This window comes from Epinephelus moara, chromosome 16, assembly GCF_006386435.1.
Source record: "Epinephelus moara isolate mb chromosome 16, YSFRI_EMoa_1.0, whole genome shotgun sequence".
Lineage (NCBI taxonomy): Eukaryota > Metazoa > Chordata > Actinopteri > Perciformes > Serranidae > Epinephelus > Epinephelus moara.
This window is the reverse complement of record NC_065521.1, coordinates 18,283,859-18,303,847: the sequence shown is the minus strand read 5'-3', so window position 1 is coordinate 18,303,847 and position 19,989 is coordinate 18,283,859. Positions and strand designations below refer to the sequence as shown.

The window sequence follows — 19,989 nt, the reverse complement described above, 5'->3', positions numbered from 1 at the left end:
ATTAGGGAGAGAGGGATTTGGGAGGCAGGAAAGGAGCTGGAGGGGGAGGAGAACGAAGAAGAGGAGGAGGGAAGTTAAAGGAAGACTGAAATTAAAAAAATGCTGGTAATTGAAAAATAACGGAGGTGACAGAGTGGAGGAGAGTGACTGAGAGGTAGAGGAAGATGAGAAAAGACAAAAGATGAAGAAGAGGAGGGTAGGGAGTGAGGGGGAGGAGGAAGAGGAGGACAGGTGTGATCTTACAGCTTGGGTGTTTGTTTAGCCAAGAGCGGTAGCGGTAGAGCAGAGGATTATGGGATTACGGCCAGTGTCGGTGGTCATGTGAGTTGCCGTGGTGGACACTGACCCCGCTTACCTTCTCTTAGTAAGGAAGCTTAGCCTGGCTGTGAAGGTGAGGTCACACACACACACACACACACCTGCCCACCCATCATTCAATCTCCTGGTCAGACTCTCAACTCCTCCTCTACCTCTCTTTTCTTTATACATCTTTTCTGTCTTTTCCTTCCTCATTTCCTTCCTCTCTTCGTCTCCTGACACTTTTATCTCTCTTGTTTAATTCTCTTGTCTATTTCTGTCTCTTTATCTCCCTCCCTCTCTTTCTCTATCTCTGTCTTCCAGATGTCAGGCTTCTTTTTGCTGCATGTTATACATGCACAGCTTATCCATGCCCTCACAAATCCAGCAGGATTCCTTGTTTTTTCTATCTGGAAGAGTAACGAATAAGAGAGAAAAAAGAGGAATCAAGTATTGCAGTGTCAGGAGCAGGAACCTGGAAGATGTCCAGACTGTGAGGAGTAAATACAGGAGCAACCTGGGCCTTGGTAAGTTTGTCTCGACTTGATATGGCGGTAGACATTAGAGCACGTATCTCATTTTAGTATTCTCTTTGGTCAGTTTAATTCAATTTGTGTCATGATCAAATATTGAAATAAAGTAATAAAGTCACTGGTTTACAAAGAAACAAATATATTCAAATTTGTAGGGATATTCAGCAAAGTAAAGAGGATAAAATGGCAAATTAAAACGCATTAATAGATTCACAATTGAAAAAGATATTGGACTATACATGGCAACAAAACACCACGGATCTTTTCAAATAAATCAGATGCAGTCCTTTTGTTTTATTCATGACATCTGGTCATGGACAAGCCTCATAATCAAACTGAATTATTGTTTTGTTTCAAGTCATTATTCCATTTGAATCACTGAATACAAATCTGAGATGTACGTAGCCATTCAGAGGTCTGGATCCAACCTCATCAGGGAAGTCAAAATATTTTTTGTTGTTAGTTTTCTGCCTTTTGGGGGAAGTGGCACAAACTTTTATGCTGTTAAAAGTTTTATGTTGCTGTTTAATTAGTGGGAGGAAGAAAATATTCTGTCTGTCAAAAAGAAAAACAGAAGAAGTTTTCTGAGTTGAAGTTTTGTAGCCAAACTGAATGGAAATCTTTAAATACTAAATACTAAAACTGGTATCTGGATGAGCTGTTATGCCTTCAGAACAAAAGTTAAGTAAACAGAACATTTTCTGTAGTTTTTTTGCTCAGTACAAAATGATAACCATTGACTGTTAGCTCACAATTCAGTGCTCTAAGTTTTAGGGGCAGTGCACTTTAGTCAACACTGACATGTAACAACACCAATGTAAATGTGCCAGGGTGAGCTCACCAGCTGATTCGTTCCAACAGTCGTTCCATAGTTCCAACAATCTGCATGGCTATACATTAAACTATGGTTAAGAAAATAAAGCTGTCTGTCACTTTTAAAGAATTCCCCATAAATGCAAAGTCAAGATATTTGTTTTATGTTTCTTAAACAACAGGCCTACTATACATCACGAGGTTGACTTGCTACACAAACTTATTCTTTGTTTGGGATGTCCCGATCAAGTTTTTCCCCCGATCCCAGTTCGAGTCATTTAATGTCGAGTAAAAGCTCTGCAGTGCTTTCAAGAAAAAACCCATGCATCCAAGCTGTGCCTTAATGTTTAGTAATTTATTTATTTCAAAATAAGCAAAAAGTTCTGAAATAAATTCATTCATTGCAGCCTTTGTCCGTGTTACCTGAATGAACGGTATTTCATTCAGTGTCTGTTTTCATCGTCTGTACATCTTTTGCACAGATTAGGCTACATTAATATAAAACTTCTATGTGCTTTTCGCTCCTGGAGCTTTTGTTGCACTTTGCAGCGGAGAGTGTGGTCGTAATCGGCTCTGCATCACTGTCTGTCTCTCTTCCCCCTGCACTGAAACACTGTGTGCCATGAACACACAAGACTCTTACACTGAGCTGAAATGAAACAAGTGCTCTTAATTTTGGTAAAAACATTAATAAAAAGTCTCATACTGTGTTTTTGCTGGCGGGTATGGAGTGTTGTGTTTCGCTGCGGACGGGGCTCGGCTCCTGCTCTTAAACACACATGGGAGCTCAGCTAAGTGAAGGAGAACAGGAGAGTGGAGAGTTGAAAATGGCTGCTCTCTGTGTAGACACACAAAGAGTAGAAACACCTATGTGACAGCTGACATTAACCAAAGGATTGGATCCTTTACATACTGTAGCTTTATATACCCAATCACGATCAGTTAAAAAATGTCTTGGTCAGCCCAAGTACTGATCTTTGAGATCGGATCGGGACGTCTCTACTCTTAGTGTTGTTGTATTTATCATTATTATATACTTGTCTGAAATGCACCAAAAAAAAAATAGCTGCTGTTAAAAAATAGCATAAATTATAATTGTTTTTTTTGTCATATATTTAATGTCACAATGTCAGATGTTCATATATGGTGTGACCAAAGTTTCAAACAATGAAGTTGACCTAGCCTGCGAGGAAAACCATCAGGCTTCAGACCGTCCTGAATACTCTCTCTTTATAATGGTTTTATTAAACATTGCTTTATATGGTCATCTGCTGCAGGCACCCTACTGCAAGTGTTTCCTATACATACACTGCTACATGTAGCTACACGCTAATGTCAGGGCAACATGTAATATTGGTTGCAGATGTTAATTTTTTCCCTGATTTTAGATCAGATTCCTGTTGGAACAGATTTTGGTTTAGAAGATTTTATTTATTTTTATTTATTAAGCATATTACTCACAGTAGAAGGTGCTGCTATGCTCTGGTACAGTCATTTCCCAGCTGCAAGTAAACTGCTACATGTAGCTACATGCTAATGTCAGGGACACACATAATCTTGGTTGAAGATGGTGTACCCCATTAAAATAATTTCCCTGGCTGCAATTGTGGTGCAGAGAGGCCAACAGCTCAGATGTGAAAGACCTGAACATTTTGACCAATCAGAGCAGACTGACCTTTTTTGGAAGGGGAACCTAAAGAGAGAGGCGCTAAAACAGAGAGTCTCAGACAGAGAGTGAATGCAGGTATACTCAGTAAGAGCAAAAATATTGAATTGATTGATTTAACCATGTAAACATGTTAGAAACCCAAAATAAAACATAAAAATGAGATATAACAGGTCCCCTCTAAAGGAGAAAAGTTATCATAGAATAGCAAATGTCATTGTGATTTATATTTAACATAAAAATTGAGTTAGTTGAAATTATTTTTGAAGAATTAAAACTAACTGTAACTGCGCAACTTCAGTGTGCCAGTACTGGTGAACATTTTGAAACCTTTGAACATATTATATCAAAGATGTACACAACTATGCCAACACATCAGATTCAACACATTTTGTTGTAGCTATGACAAATCTGATATTAGAGGTGTAAATGAATGGGTGTACAGCATACTGTATGTCGGATAATATGCACTTGGAAGACTTGAGCTGATCCCAGCTGGCATTGGGTGTAATTTTATCTCTGGGGGCAACAAAGATTTGCAGCAAACTTTATGGAAATCTAAATTTTACTGTTTGTGGTACCACGGCAAACAAATCTGCTGGTTGAGGACAAATTATGACCTGACTGTGTCGGACTGACATCTCTATCCTTGAACTCTTCAGTGTAAAAATGTATTTTCAGTGAGCGAAACTGGCAACAGCTACTGTTTGAATCCTTCAAGATGTTTTAATAACCCGCCATAGATTTTCTGAGCAAACAGAAGCAACTTTCACCAACAACTAACTAACATGAAGATACACTACGTATACTCTACAAATACTGCTTTGTCAAATCAACAGCTTTGTCAGAAAATATAAATAATATAACAGAGACAATATCTTGAGGCTGTGAGAATATCTCGTCTAGAGTTATAACTCTTAAAGCGATGTACTGTATGTGGAGTTGCTGTAGCATGGCTGCACTGGTTCTTTTCTGGGCATTAGATTGGAGTGACGCATGTATCGTCCTAATCTTAGCTGATTTCACGTCCTGATTGGATCCTACCGCTGTTTCCTCTCGCTTCATTGAACAGCAGCACAAACAGCACAAACAGCACAAACAGCGCAGCCAGAGAACAGGGGAAAGTAGAAAACCAGTATTTTACAAAAACACACCCCTTCCCTTAAACACTGTATTTTAAATACAACATGACAGTGTTCCCCTAGTTTTTACTGAGAAGTTTTGAAAAAACAGACAAAAGAACAGCAAAATCTTTTGATATACAGCATGAGAGTTTCACTAAATACACAACAGAAGAAGAAAACCTGTCTGCCTGCAGTGTGGCCAGCGTCTGGTCGTTAGTGTCAAAAATAGAAAGCAGCAGCCAGTGTGGCTGTGAGCTCACAGCTTCTGTTTGCCAAGTTTTTAAACAAGATCTCCAGGTCTAAATTTAACATAGTGAGCAGGGTCTTACCGTGTTAACAGATAACTTTCTTCTCAAAATCTGATTTTTATCTTTATATTTTTAAGTGTGATGATGGCACGATCAAATCAGGGTGCCAGCAGGATCAAATGACAGATTTCCTTGCCTTGTATTATTGGCACAGTGTGGCGGCTTTCACGGGAGAGGAGCAGACAAATGAACTGTGAGATAAAAACATTAGAAAATGAATCCATATGCTCATTAATTTCTTCTTGGCTGAAGGACAAACCTAATATTGACATGAAAATTTGATTCGTTTAATAATTAAGTGTGTTTTTATACCAATCAACTTAAAGTGATTTTTTTTTACCCTTTTTCTTTGTAGTGTATGATTAAATGAACTGAGTTTTAAAATGAAACCCTTTGAAACAATGTGTAATATATAAACTGACACCCTCCATAATGTATAACCATTAAAGTTGAGGGTATTTACTTTGAGCTGCGGAGGCGGTGGGCTCAGGATCAGCCTCGGCCCAGACAGAAGAGTAAACACAGACCAGAGGCTTTGTCTGAACAGATTAGCGGCAGCTAGCACGTTTACCATTCACCGCTACCACTGATTGAGGGATTACATACAGTATGATGGGATTGCAGCTATTGGAATAAAACAGGAAGCAGTTTGAGACCAGATAACTGGCACATGATGATTGTAGAAACTTACAATCCTAACACTGAGCCTTAAAATCTCTCCTTAAAAACAATGGCAGATAGAAAAATACCTCATAAAGCATTATTAAATCAGGTTACTTCATATTCTGCAGATTTTGAATAAATAAAACAATAGAAAATAAATTCTTCCCTCATATTTTCCTTTTTTAATGCACATAGTTAGTTTCCATGATGGATTTAGAAACGCTGGGATACAAGCAGGACACGGTGTATTCTGTGAACTCTGACCTCCTTAGTATTAGTGGCTTATAATGTTGGTGATCTGGGAGCTTATTCAACTGTTCGTCGGAAGTCTGTGCAGATAAGAACATAAGTTAAATGCTTGAACAGGACTGAGGTGGCAATCTGGTGGACTACTGAAACCTTCAATTTACAACTGTGAACATTTAAAAAGGGTTTTATTAAAAATAAAACTTTAAATGTTGATGTTGAAAAGGTTATTTTCTTGTTTGAATGTGTTTAACAGTCCCGTTAAGGTTGTTAAATGCTGACATTTAATGTAACGTGTGTTTAAATACCTCAAATTGAATGTCCATGCTCACTGACACAGGTGTTTTCACTTTAGCCTGATTAGACCTTTTCTCAGGACTGCGTGGGTGTGTACAAGCACTTGACAAATCCCTCACACTCTGTTGGGACACCTTTACATTTCTTATTAGTCCATGAAGTTTGACATAACATAATTCCCACTATAGCACCACCTGTCCAATCAGCCAGGCTAACAGAAAACACCTGAGAGTGTTCACAGCCTTAACGGGGGAATGGCGTGCTAATGTATTCTCTTCTTTTCCATTCTTTAAAGCTTGTGTGTTTATTTGCATGCCGCATATTTAATGTCACAAGAATGCCTTGGCATTTTGAGTTGCATTTTGTCTCCACCAAACATTCGTCACATACTGTTAAATATCCCTTTTTAATGGCTTGTTAGAGAGCATGCAGCTATCTGCGCTGTGGAGAAAGGTTTCCACTGCTAACAAGCAATTGCCGGACCTTTTTCAACAAAATGTGACAAGTACCCGGTGAAGAAAAATAAGTTGGAGAACATGAAAATGCTACAGCCCTTTGTTAACACCAGAGTAATGGGACACAATGTGATACAGTGGTGTTCAGCATGACTGTAATCAAACCATAAACATAAACCGTATAGAAGATGAAATGTATGAAACAGGGAAAAGCTGAATAAATGAGTGGAGAGAAATAACAAGCTGCTTCCAAACAGGGTACTAAGATCACTGTATAGTTTGATGTATATGAAACAATGTAAATTATATGCTATGGCCTTTGTAGTCATGTGGTTTCAACCCAATCAAACACCTAAGGGACATTTAGAGGCTGAGTGTGACTGGGAGTCCCCATTGGAAGTGAGATATAAGCGAGACGTGAACGATGCGTAATGCTTGATTTATGCTTGACGCATTTGTGAGGGTTGCGAGTGTCTATCAAAGTGACATCACACCATCAGATATGTCCCTTTGCTGAGTTTTCGATACCCTGCCCCCATAGTTTGGAAGATTACAAGATACAAACATTTCTTCGTCACGATTCCATGTCAGCTCATGTTTGTGCATCCGTCTAACTATGGTGCAATTATCCTGTCTTTCAGTCTACACTGGCTCCATCTTCCATGAATGTCTTAAGCCAGAGAGACGTGTGTCTCACGCAGTCAGTGTGGATTGATAGCTTTTAAAAAATGAATGCAGATCTGTTCCACGAGACACGCAAGTGAAGGATGTCGAAAACACTTTGAAAAATGCTCTTAGTGTGGATTGTCTGCAGGGTTGGAAATTAACATTTTTGTCTCCCGGCCACTGTGGCTGGTGGATTCTGAAATTTACCAGCCACTCAGTAGATTACCATTATTTTTTTGGCTGGTTGGTGAAGAAAATCTAGCAGCATATTTTACCTGCATTTGGCAAGTGGCTGGTGCTAATTTCCAATCCTGATTGGCTGTTACAGAGCGCTCTTCGCCACCATCATCAGAGCACCAAATGAGGGAATTTCGTTAAGAGGAATAGTGTGAGTTTTGGAGAATCTAAAGCAGAGGTTTTGAAACTGTAAGGCCTCCCCAGTGAGATACAGGAGAGCTGTAGGGGGGATGCAGAGGGAAAGACATCGTGCAATGATGCTGTATGAAGTGAGAGGTACAGGTGCATTACAATGTTCTGAAAACAACAGGACGTCAGTTAGTATAAAAGTCAAACTGCACATTTTTAAATTCAGTGTGACTAAGATTTCCCAAGGATATCATTATCCCTTAGTCCATTGCGACTGAAAATGCATACATTAATTTAGAAATCAGAGCAAAAATATGCACCTAACAACAGAACTTCATCCATGGGAACACTGCAAATAGGAAGTGCTAATTGCAAATTTCTGCGTATTTTCAATGGTGCCAAGTTGACAAACTGTCAAATAATACAGGTTAAAACAAATTTGTAATAGACGCGACCATTTACGGCCTAGGTGAAAAACTGTGGCACCATAGGGTAGGGTAAATTTTGTGGACTGACCGACGAAACAGCCAACCAACCAACAGAGCAAGCTATAAGGCTGCTGGCTAAAAACGAGGCTCAAGATGTGCCCCATCATGTACCTCACTGAATCCATGACAACAGTTCAGTATACTTCCTGTTTACATCCCCAGCCCACAACTTTCGGATACTGTAGTCTTAAAACCCTGTTGTCTCAGTTCTGTCACGCATCTGCAGATTTGTGTCTCTGTATGTGTGAAACATGTACAGCGGGATTAGTTGCACATGCTGCACAAAGTCAGACGATTTTACAGCAAATAGTTTTTGGGAGATCTGTCTGTTAGTTAAATTTATATCTCTGCTGTTATTTTTCACACTTTGTCTTGATTATACCGCCTACGCTAAGCTGTCACTCAGCCGCACACCATTTAAAAAGAGCAACATTTAGTACTGCTTCCCGTTCTCATTATCTCATATCTTGTGCTGCCTGTTGAACGAGAGCAAGGTCTCTCAGTGTAACTGTGGAACAACGCTGTACACGTCTCTCAGTTTGACATGTTTCACTTATCAGGCCCATTACTGACAACTACCTGTCTGTTACATGGAAGAGCTTCCTCATGTGCCTGCTGTCACATGAGCAGAACATTATTCACATAATACATCTTCTACTGCTGTATCTTTTATTTGACAGCATAGTATCAAGCCAAATCATGAGACAGGCAACAAAACTTCCCACCTGGAAACAAAAATTGTTTATCTGTCAAAGGTTTTTCCACTGAGCGATTTCTTCAGATTTAAGAAAAGGCTACAGGAGATGATGCTTTCAACCTCTTTTCTCCAAAAATGTCATGTCAAAAAGACACCTGGACATCCAGTTTATTATTTGTCAGCACATTGCAGCCACTCTGCACTGGTTTTGTGCTCATATCACTGCATGTGTATGTTCTCCATCAGCTCCTGACTTAAAGTTGTATGATCCACAGTGGGATAAACAATCTAAAAGCTTCATGAGCACACACTGGGAGGAAGCAGCTACCGTGCTCATCTTCAAAGTATTTGTCTGTCAATTTTCCTGCCTCTGCTGATGTCTGTGTGTTAAATTATTGATGTATTAACATGTAGGCAGTATTTTATTTTAAAATTGCAGGTGGTCTAACAAATTGTTGTTTTGTTTAAACTCCAGAAATACATATTTCATAAGTTTATTGCATGTTTTGCATGTAATATAATATGTGACTGTAGCTGTCAGGTAAATTGATAGAATTACAAATGTAGTGGATCTGAAACGATGAAGTCTTACAAAACAGGAACATTTCATTTTAAGTGGCAGGATATACTGGAGTAAAGTATTTTTGCTACTTATATCCTCAGTTTTCTCCCTTGACATGTGCAGCTGATGTATATTAGCACTTCATTCATTATCATCTTTAATAGCTGAGTGAGTCACACGGTGTCATCAGTCTCCTGGCACTGAATGTAAATTATAATGTGACTCACGGGATTAATTGTAAGGAAACAGTGTCATAATGTGACAGTGTGTTAACTAACACTGAGTTCTCTAAGCAGCTCAAGCCAGTGCCTCACAGTGACACTGAGGTGTTTCATAATGTGAGACACAAGACAAATGCTATAAAAAGAGCACCAAGGTACAAAGGTCCATAATGTATCTGCAGGGAGGAATTACACTATATGAACATTTTTATCCACTCCTTTAGAACAAAAATGCCCCTCAACTAATGCATTCTACTATTGACATTTTTAATTCCTCAAGGATCATAAGTGAGAGAGAAACTGGCACTGCAACACATTTTGGGATTACATGCTTAATTTTTAATGCTTCATTTTTATTCCTGTGGCCTTTCTATGTGTGAATCAGCGCAAACTAGTGCTAAATATATATATTTCGAGTGTGCACAAATATGCATGGTATGGGATGGGAATCATGTGAGGTTTGCTGGAAGACATGTGTACCTCATTTATGGAGTTGGCTACTTATGAAAACAGGTTGACTGGAAGGAGATTCATTTGGCATGAAACAAAAAATATTTCTGGGTCTTGGATCAAGAGAAAGAATGAGTTTGGTGAGGTATTTTTAATTATAAAAAGAACAATATTCAATTGCTAAAAGAATCTATGTTTGCTTAGAAACAACAAGCTATCTACATGTGGATTAAACAAAAACATTTAGGATGATAAAATATAACTATGGTGTGAAAAATGATGCTGTTTATAATTTATTTAAGAAGCAGAGTTCATAATGCGCCCAATTGAGATCTGGTATTTTACAACTCACTGTCGAAACTGGATGTTATGTCAGACTGGAAGAAGAAAAGCAGATTTGTTCAGAGTAACATCTCAATGGCACACATTAGAAAATCATTTTGTTTTCTAATCTTAATTTTACTGAGAACCAGTCATCTTCAAGCATTTAAAGTTCCTGCACACCCACACAGATGTTTTCAGTCAGTCTGGCTGATCAGACTTCTTGTCAGGTGAAAGTTGGGTGGAGCTATGTTACAAATTAGGTGGAAAAAATGAAGGGTAACAACTATTTCCCGCAGATGCGAAACCAGAAAATGACACAATTTTACAACTTGACATAATGTGCTATTTCAGATTTCTCACACACTTAAACACAGGTGATAATGCACCTGGGTACATGTGCACTGTCAGTTTATGTTTCCCGACAACATCTCAGGTGGGCACTGAGGTGTTTAATCTTAGGTTTCTCCTCAACAGGCAGACTTTTGAATTTGTGATGCAGAAGATAATGCACATCGTTCATGGTGACAAACTTCCCACACTTAAGGCACTTGACATTGTGAATGTGGTGCATTTCCCCGCATAGCAGTCTCTCAAGCCAAACACCATAAAAACTCAATTTTAAAACTTTTCTATCAGCCACTCACTTTAAATTGTAGAATGATGAGGATACTGAGGATTTTTTATGTTGTGCATTAACTACAAACTTATAATCATTCCACATTATTTAGTAAAACCACACTTTTCATTATCTGAAAGTATACAGGAAGATATATTTATAGATCAGCTGTTTTTCTTGTGGTTTTGTTCTATAATCACATGCAGGACAGGCCAGATGATTGAAATGATTTTTCATCATTGATACTTAAAAAGTTTTAGTCTCTTACAATTTCAGTAGGTGCATGTTTTTACACTGTGTTTTATGTGAATGGAGATTTGCTATTTATACTTTGAACAATAAAACCTGTTTGAGGTTAAGAAGACATTTACATGTTTTTTCAGTTGGACAATGAATTTGTATCTTGACTTAATAAACTCAAATATAGGTAATGTACCAGTGGCTCAGCATTTCATAGTTAGGATTTTTTCTTCTGTTACAGTTTTCTGTTTTATCACTCCTAGTTGGGGTCACAAACTTATTCCCCATGACCTTACTATGACTCTGGTTTTGGGCAACATGGAAAACTGTCAGGTAGTCACTGGTGTCACAGCAGATTAGTGTAAGAAAAAGCGAGGTGGGGAATGTAGATGAGTTCCTTTAGGAAGTTTTCTTTCTTTGGCAACGTACTGCATGGAACTGTGTATTTGCCTTAAGTGTAAAGACAGCATTATCCCTCTTTTGCATTTTAAAGCCTGGACCTAATCGACAGTCTATTGTATCCAACAAAACTAAGTGTATAAAATTATAACTGCACCATTTTCTTCATGACGTGTGCGACTGAGGGAACCCATGAGAAATCTATAATCTGTCACAGATTTTACTACACCCACTTAAAATGAAGGTGATGATGGATGGTTGAAAGATAAGAACAGTTTGAGGGAGGATTATAAGCCTTTAAAATAAGACACAGAAGAGACAAAATAAAGGGCAGCTCAGAAAAGAGTAGAACGAATCATGAAATTCTTTTAGATAAGACCACAGTAAAAAAAAAAGTTTGACAAAATCCTGAAGATTGCGGCGGTCTTTCAACACACAGTGTCTGACTTACTCAGGATAAATTGTATTTTTTGTGATTTTTATGTGCTGACCACTTAATGTTAGTTTTGTTAAATGTATCAGCAACAAATGATGCAGGGCAATGATTCTGCTGACCTTCACTGCTTGCTGCTCTTTATGTGAACATGACTATATATCACACAACAGACTGAAGAAGGTTTGACTTCTCTGTGTTCTACAGGGACATGATTGGCTGCGAGGGCCTGAACGGGTGACAGCCTGAGCGGTGGCCGCTCCAATGGCGTGGACCGAGCCACGGTCGCGTCCAGACCCAAAGCCAGAGCCCAAAGTGACATCATATAATTTCAGGACTCACACTTTTTCTTCAACCTTTCATCAAGTCCAACCTCTAGTTTTCTTGCCCCTCCTTCTCCTGCTCACTGCCTTCGCTGACCTGGGTCTTGCCGGTCCACCCCAGCCAGCTCGCCCCCCTCTCCTGTCTGGACAGCCTTTTATCATCTTCTGGGGCATCCCTGACTCTTCCTGCTCTGGTCGGCCAGATCTAAGATCTTTCGGGATGGAACCAGAGGGTCGTGTGGCCGTCTTTTATGAGGACACACTGGGGAAATACCCTTATTTTATAGACAAAGACACACCAGTCAATGGGGGGCTACCACAGCACACACGGCTGGATGACCATCTCCGGAAGACACAGCAGGACTTGGAGGCAGCTTTACCTGCTCCGAGGTACCTCGGGCTGGGGGTGCTGCGCTGGGCCGAGTGGGTCCCCCAGTGGTCAAGGAACCGAGAAAAGCAAGCAATGTATCCAGGGGCATCGAGAAAACTGATGAAGACTTTCTTTCCTAACTGGACCCCGGAGGAGGTGGAGAAGTGGTCACAGGTAAGAGGGAGAAAACAAGTTTGCAGGAAATAAAAAGAAGGAAGATAAGTGAACATGAAAAGGAGAGAGGGATAAGAAAGAGGTTGAGGGATCATGGGTGGAAGTGGAGAGGAAACTTTCAAAGATGTTGGCAGATGGTGGAGAGTACAAGATGCCGATGGGGGGAAAAAAAACACTTCCAAAAGTGTTTGTTCTTTAGTCAAGAGAAAATCTTTGATGCAAAAATCCAGTGGGACTTTGTCACTAATAACACCACTATGGTACCATTTGCTTCTGGTCATTACACTAAAGTGTCCTCATAATGTTGGCAATGATATTTCATTATGATGTTAAGATGTGAGCACCTTTTAAAGAGGTACCAAAAGAAGAAATGTGAGGAGGGAAAATGGAAAAGTGTGGCAGGCCCATGAGGGCACCGCAGCAGTGAGTGAGAAACAAAAGGACTCCAACTCGGTGGAGTGGGCGGATTAAAAAGTCTGGTCCCAGCCAAGGACGGAATCAAAGTCAAGTTGTTTGTTGTAACTTTGACGCCATGTTTCTGGTGAGTACAAGGCCCACATTGTCAGGGTGAGTCGTCACATTAGTGAAACATCTGTCCTTTCTGTTTCTCCCTCACAGCTGTGGTGCCCCTATGTGCCTGCCATACTTGCCCACTTTCCCTCCGCCCATTTCTTCTGATATCAGGGAAATTCCCTCCAGTAAATTCAGTCCATTTGGAAAGGTTTCATAAACATGAAGTTTTGTTAACAGGGGAAGTGACAGTGACAATCTGCATAATACTATGCAAACAAGGCTACTGGTTGATGTGAATAAAGCTGAATTAGAAAGCCAGTTAGAAGACAGCCAAAGAAGACAAAGGCTGTTGATTTCTGCTTGGACTGAACCGTTTTGTGATGAATTAGGGGTCACAAGCCTGTTCTTATTCCAAACTTGTCAAATACCACCACTTTGTCAGTGATTTCAATGTCAGACACTGACGGAGAAAGACGCTTTTAGCAATGGTTTGTTACGCCATCGAGCAGTGTCGGTTTGAAAAGCCAGTGGTAACAACATAATATAAGGAGCTGGAAAGTCCGTATAGAGTGGGCGGGTCCAACAAACCCTGGACTTTCACCCAGGAGAGTAAAAGTGTTAGGTTCCCATGTGAATGTTGAGCCAAACTATGATGGGGTTTTTTCTACACCTAACCAAGTGCTTTTGTTGACTAAACTTAACAACATACGTTTGTTATGCAAGCAAATAAATGGAAATGTATGCATGGACTGTATGCATCTAACCAGCAGAAACTGTAAATTTCTTGTGAAAACCGAAGTGTATTTTGAGAGGACACAATGCGCTAACAAGCATAAATTGACATGCCATCCCAGAACATCAACAACAGACACAGGAGGGTAGCTAGCGCTTCATATTTAGACATGAAAGTCCACTGACAAAGCAGTGATATTTTGAGTCTTAAAGCCAATTTAATATATCATCCCAACAGTGGAATTACAACTTCCTGGTCTGTCCTGTGATGTCATAGGGCCCAAAAAGACTTTTTCCCATGGACTTACCATGGACTTATGGACCTGGAGGTCAATCCAATACCGCCATAAATCTTGGAAAAGTTTTTAGATCCCAAAAGAGAAAATGTCTGGAGGGGACTAAAATAGAATCTGTTATCTTTTATCACAGGTGGACTTCGAGGCAGCAGCACAGTCAGTAATGATGGAGACTCTACGGGAGGTCAAAAGGTTAAGGCCCAAAGCATTATGGGGCGTCTCCCCTTTTCCCAGCTGCTACAACGGCAGTCCTGCCCAAACCATGTTAGCCAATTACACCGGCCAGTGCCCTGCTACGGAGCTGGCCCTTAACGACGAGCTTCTGTGGCTATGGAAACGATGCACCGCCCTCTACCCTCTCCTCACCCTGGAGAAGCGGCAGGTGGGTAACACTGTTGTGCTGTTCATTTGTGTATCTTTTCTAATTTTTGTTTTGGGTTAAGACAGTCTATATTGCTGGAGAATTATATCTCAGAGAGAAAAAATTATTTTTAAAGCCTACGTCCGCTTACAAGCTTAAACTTGGCTGGATACAAACAGGAACAAAAAAGTGTGGAGGAGAGTTAGAGATCAAGTCACAAAAAGTTGTGAAACCTACTGTCTAACTGAAGCTTGTTCCCTGAGCAGTTAACAACATCTACTCATCTGCAAACAACTCCCGGTGTGACAACGCACACCGAGTGAAATGAAAAATGCCATGTCTGGTTCATCAGGGAGGGTTCATAAAAAGTTACAAAACTTCTTCTTGTCAAAACCAGAGTACACAAACCTCTCTGTGAGCTCAGAGATGCACATCACTGTAAACCAAACTGAGTATTATTACAATGCCAATAACGAATAGTGTGCACAACCTGTCTTCTGTTTTACAGAGTGGGGCCCCTGGAGCCAGGCTTTATTTGTCCAGTCAAATCAGAGAAGCACTGCGAGTATCATCTCTGACTGGGACTGCGTTTGATCTTCCTGTATTCCCACTGGTCAAGAGTTTCTACACCTCAACTAACACTTTCCTGTCACAGGTGAGATATCAGTGATATAGCAGAACAAATGGAGAGGAAACAGAGGCAGGTTCATGTTGTATCATAGCTCTCATTATTCCTGTTTGTTTGGAAAAGAGAATAATGAGAAAGACGAAAAGTCTTTTTGGTTCACACTTTTATCACCAGGTGTTGGATTTAGGGTGAAATAAACAGAGGCCTGATATGACAAATGTAATGGTGTTTACACTGTATCAAACGAGTACAAAGAGACCAGCTGGAAAAGAGCATGCTGTGCTGTGACTTTTATAGCTGCTTTGTATAATTTATTTTTTGCAGGCAGACCTGGTCAGCACCATAGGAGAGAGTGCTGCCATGGGAACAGCCGGAGTTGTCATCTGGGAGAGAAGTGAGACTAAGACGGAGGTACACGACTATACATTCACATACAGTGCACACACCAACGAATAATATCTGCATGTTTATATAAGTGATCATTAAATTGTTTGTTTTCTTAGATTTCAGTTTATTAACACATAGTTTAACCACTTTACTTTTTATTATCTCTCTGATGAAATGTCGACAGATTGCTTTGTGTTGGCAAACGTCTTCTTCTTCAACATAAAAAGTGCTTCATGACATGTCTTATGAAAAGTTTATTTACTGAGTCTCTGTCTATTTCCCAGAGAGAGTGTCAGGACTTGGCAGAGTTTGTCCGTAAGGTCCTGGGACCCTACTCCATGAACGTAACCACGGCGACTCGACTCTGCTCAGCCTCTCTGTGCCAGGGAAAGGGTCGATGCGTCCGTCAAAACCCAGACAGCTCCGCCTATCTTCACCTCCCAGCGCCATCCGAAGTGGTGGAGAAGGTGACGGAAAAGGTGAGCGAATGTAATTTCAAATGGATTTCAAGATTCATTTGTGCTGGATTTATAAAGCCTTGTTTATGTACTGTTTCACAAACATCATTAATCCTGTGCACAAGTATAAGCCTGATGCCCCCTCCTACAGTAAGCCATAAATAGATGTTGACAGACTGTTGCTGAGACATCAACGATATCCTAAGACTTTTATGACAGAAGAAACTTTTTAAGTTTCAGTCAATTAGCTACACAAAGCTACGTGAAGTTACTACACAACTGCTCAGTAATAAATCCCATATTCTTTAAGAATATAGTGCTCAGTTTACGTTGAAATTGTTTGTTTGTGGTACTTTTAATATTTACTCTCATCTCTTTGGTAGAAATTTGGTGGACGTAATAAACAACTGAGTGTGTATCACTGTGTTGTAGCGTTAACGTTACTACATTATTTGAGGAGCCAACTGTGGGGCAACCACTGTGAAATCACGCTTGTAGAAAGGTTTACAAACACACATGATGGTGAGATATAAGATGCTAATGCAATGTGCTGAAAAGAAGAAATCTCCATAAGAAAAGCTCTGTTTGCCTCTTCGACTTTTCCCCTTTTCTGCAACTGAAGAGTTGATTTACAAAAGCCTGTGCTTGCATGGTGAAAGATGTGTGTAAAAAGAGACACCAGTTCTCGACTTATGTTCTTTCTGTGTGGAGAGTTGGAAACAGAACAACCCGTTTTGAGTCACGACTGATAAAGTTAACCAAGACAACAGCAGGGAGTCCAGTTGCCTGAGGATCTTCTGTGTTCAGACAGTGAAAGAACAGAGAGGGAAACAGTAGCGTAGACACATTAGAAAAAGATCCGCTGGAACATTGTGTTCTCTGCAAACATTCATCACTTTTTTGAAATCTGCGCCTGGGTAATATTCAGTTGTCATAAAAGATACAACACGATAAAGAATGAATACTGCTGAAAGTACAGAACACTATGAGAAGTTTATTTCCTTTTGATTTGAAGCACGCTGTTTAATCTTCAGCTTTCAGACTGATATTCCCAACGAAAATTACAGCAGTTACATTTGCTATTGTTAACATTATTTTCTATCTGACGTCTCAGGCCGAGGCAGCAAAAGCTACAGATCAGCCGGACACAAGCACTAAACCAGCTGAACCAGACCCAGCTGAGATGTGGAAGAAGGACTTCCAGTGCCAGTGGTACAAGACCGCAGATGGGGACGTCTCAGACCAGCAGTCCCCCAAAGACGGAGTCTCTGTTGGGGTTACCGTAAAAGAAAATACTGGAGATGTAATGGAGACTACAATTGCATCTACTATAGCTTCTACAACAACAACAACAACAACAACAACAACAACAACAGGTGCCTCTGTGACTGAGCTAAGTGAGACCAGTTCACCTAGTACTGGAAGTCAGACGCCTTTACTGGAAGTGACTGCAGACAGTGGGACAAATCCACTGAGTGCCCCAGACCTGACTGTTCTGTTGTTGCTGCTGGCTGGATGTCTGTGCCTCGAACCTTAAAATGTGAACAAACCAGCCTTCACCTGGAAGGTCTGGGCTGTAACTCCAATATGAGCCCTTCTCAAGTGCCCTTGAGCAAGACACTGAATCCCTGCTAGCAGCAGGTGTGCTGCTTTGTAGAGTATCATTTAAAAAAGAAAACAGTGTTCAGAGCTGGAACTCCAAGCCTATCACTGAATGTGCCAAGAGACAGTAGTGGTACGAACACTTGTCACTTTTTCCAATTTCCACCAGCTGTGTTTAAACCTTTAAAGAGAAAGGAGATGTGACACACTAGATAGACTTACTGTCATGTCGAATAAACCAGACAGTCACGATACGGTGAACACAGAAACATGAAAGCAGTCTGTAAAACCTGCACTCAGGTTTTATTCTATTTGCACATTTTGTTTATACATTTACCTGTCAGTCCTTTGTTATATGGAAATTAATTCATACTTTTAAGGCCTAATGTACCCATTAAATTCCAGATATGTTGGGCTAAAGGGTCGGTTCACCCAAAAAAGAAAACAAAACAAACATAAAACTATTTTTTCAGTAGTAAGTAGAGCCAATGAAAACTGTTGACAGTGAGGTTTGTAGATTATCCAAAGTAATGGGAAAATCTTTTTTTGTTAAGATATGTTGTAATTTTTCAAGTCTGTGAGAAAAAAAATCCATTCACCTTCATTGTATTGGGGCGGCAGCAGAAATGTTGAAGGTAAATATATTTAAACCAAAAACCGGGAAAATACCAGAGAGATAAGGAAGACCTTAAGTTTATACGTAATTTGTGTGAACCAGCCCTTTAATCTGCTGAAAAGGGATAGTTCTGATATTTTTTCCAAGTGGGATTTTATGACACACTTATCCACAGTCAGTGTATTACCCACACTTGATGGCGGCCAGCACAGTTTGGAGAAGCAGGAAGGAGTACCGCCACGGAAGCCAATCAGTGTACTGCTGTGGATGAGTTCAGCAGCTAATCGCACTTTGGCCACCTAAAACCATTAATATCAGTTTCGGTGAGCACTATATTTTGTATATTTTTACAGATTCACAGCCCTTACCAACAGGGAACTGAAGCTGTTGTATTCATCTTTGCTGTCTTCAACACTACCAGACTCCTTTGACAAAAAAATTACCTTGAAGAACACAGTCGTTGCTGGTCTACCGCTGCCTCAATCAGTTATTTAGTGTAACTGTGTGACCCTTGGTGTTTTAAAGACTTAGTACAGATTCACTGAAGTCACACAATAACACAAACTCACTGATCGGTAGGTCGACCAGCAACTCCTCTGTTCTGCGAGGTAAAATTACTGTTTTTGTGGGCTTTGAAGGAAGCACATATAAGAGCTTCAGTTCCCCATCAGAAAGGGCTGTCTGAGGGCAAAGTAAAGCTGTTAAAATGTTCTAAATATAATATACACTTAAACTGATGCTGATATTTGTTTAAGTGGTTAGAATACGTTTTGCTGCTGCTTCTGTCCACAACAGTAAATTGCTTATCTAACCTTGCAGTACACTGTCTGCTTCTCCAAACCTGGGGCATGCCAACCACCAGGAGAATAATACACTGACTCTAGATATGTACCTCATACAACCACATTTAAAATGAATTAGACCGATCCATTTTCAAGAGCTTTTAGTTTTTACTGATTAGTTTTTCAGTTGTTAGTTTGAGTCATATTTAAATGCAATTTCAGACAAACGGAATATATGTCAACTTTGGCCTTCAAATGTTGCATATTGTCCGAAACATCCAGGCTTTACACTGTGGCTCATAACACAAATATTGTCTTCTAAAGGCCTATCGGCTGAACTGCATCCTCTGCCTGAGTTCTGTCAAAACCATGCAATATTCAACACAGTCCTTTTTGAAATGTCACAGTAGGAAAAGGCGTAAATAATAAAGTGAATGATGGTTGAATTCCATTTAGCTGCTTCAGTTCCTGGGTCCTGGTGTTGTGAATGCTGGCTCATTGTCACACTGTCACGGCTTATTGGGACACTTGAATAAAACGGAGCCATTGTTAATGTTATTAGTAACACCTGTGCTCTTCCTGCTGCAACAAGTCAAAATATCTGCTGTGAAAAATAACAACTGGTCTCACCATCATTCAATTAAACCTCCTTCAACTATTATTGTGGTTACAATGCCTGTCATTAATGCAGTATCTGCTAATTTTAAGGACATACCTTCACATAAGAAAACAGCTCTTCAGTCCGTAATAGGACACCTGAATATATATGCATATATTTTTGTAGATCGGTGTGGTTTATGTCTTCTCCTTCCCCACCCTTCAGTGCTCCTTGAGGCAGTACAATGTGAAAAAAAGACTGAAAGGTTTGTTTGCAGCTCATGTA

General features: G+C 40.0%; 1 protein-coding gene across 1 annotated transcript; it reads left to right on the top strand.

The window, feature by feature from the left end:
• Window positions 1–289: 289 nt before the first annotated feature.
• si:dkey-72l14.3 (Glyco_hydro_56 domain-containing protein) lies at window positions 290–19,799 on the top strand. The gene is made up of 8 exons (XM_050065403.1): window positions 290–391; window positions 622–824; window positions 12,072–12,731; window positions 14,406–14,654; window positions 15,142–15,288; window positions 15,586–15,672; window positions 15,933–16,127; window positions 17,221–19,799. The coding sequence occupies exons 3-8, from the start codon at window positions 12,129–12,131 to the stop codon at window positions 17,641–17,643; spliced, it is 1,704 nt and encodes a 567-aa protein (XP_049921360.1). The 5' UTR covers window positions 290–391; window positions 622–824; window positions 12,072–12,128; the 3' UTR covers window positions 17,644–19,799.
• Window positions 19,800–19,989: the final 190 nt, after the last annotated feature.

Excerpts from the sequence above, each read along its gene's own strand:
- si:dkey-72l14.3 (XM_050065403.1), top strand. The coding sequence starts at position 12,129 with ATGGCGTGGACCGAGCCACGGTCGCGTCCAGACCCAAAGCCAGAGCCC. Across the intron at positions 12,732-14,405 it reads AGGTGGAGAAGTGGTCACAG|GTGGACTTCGAGGCAGCAGC; the intron begins GTAAGAGGGAGA and ends CTTTTATCACAG. Across the intron at positions 14,655-15,141 it reads TCACCCTGGAGAAGCGGCAG|AGTGGGGCCCCTGGAGCCAG; the intron begins GTGGGTAACACT and ends TCTGTTTTACAG.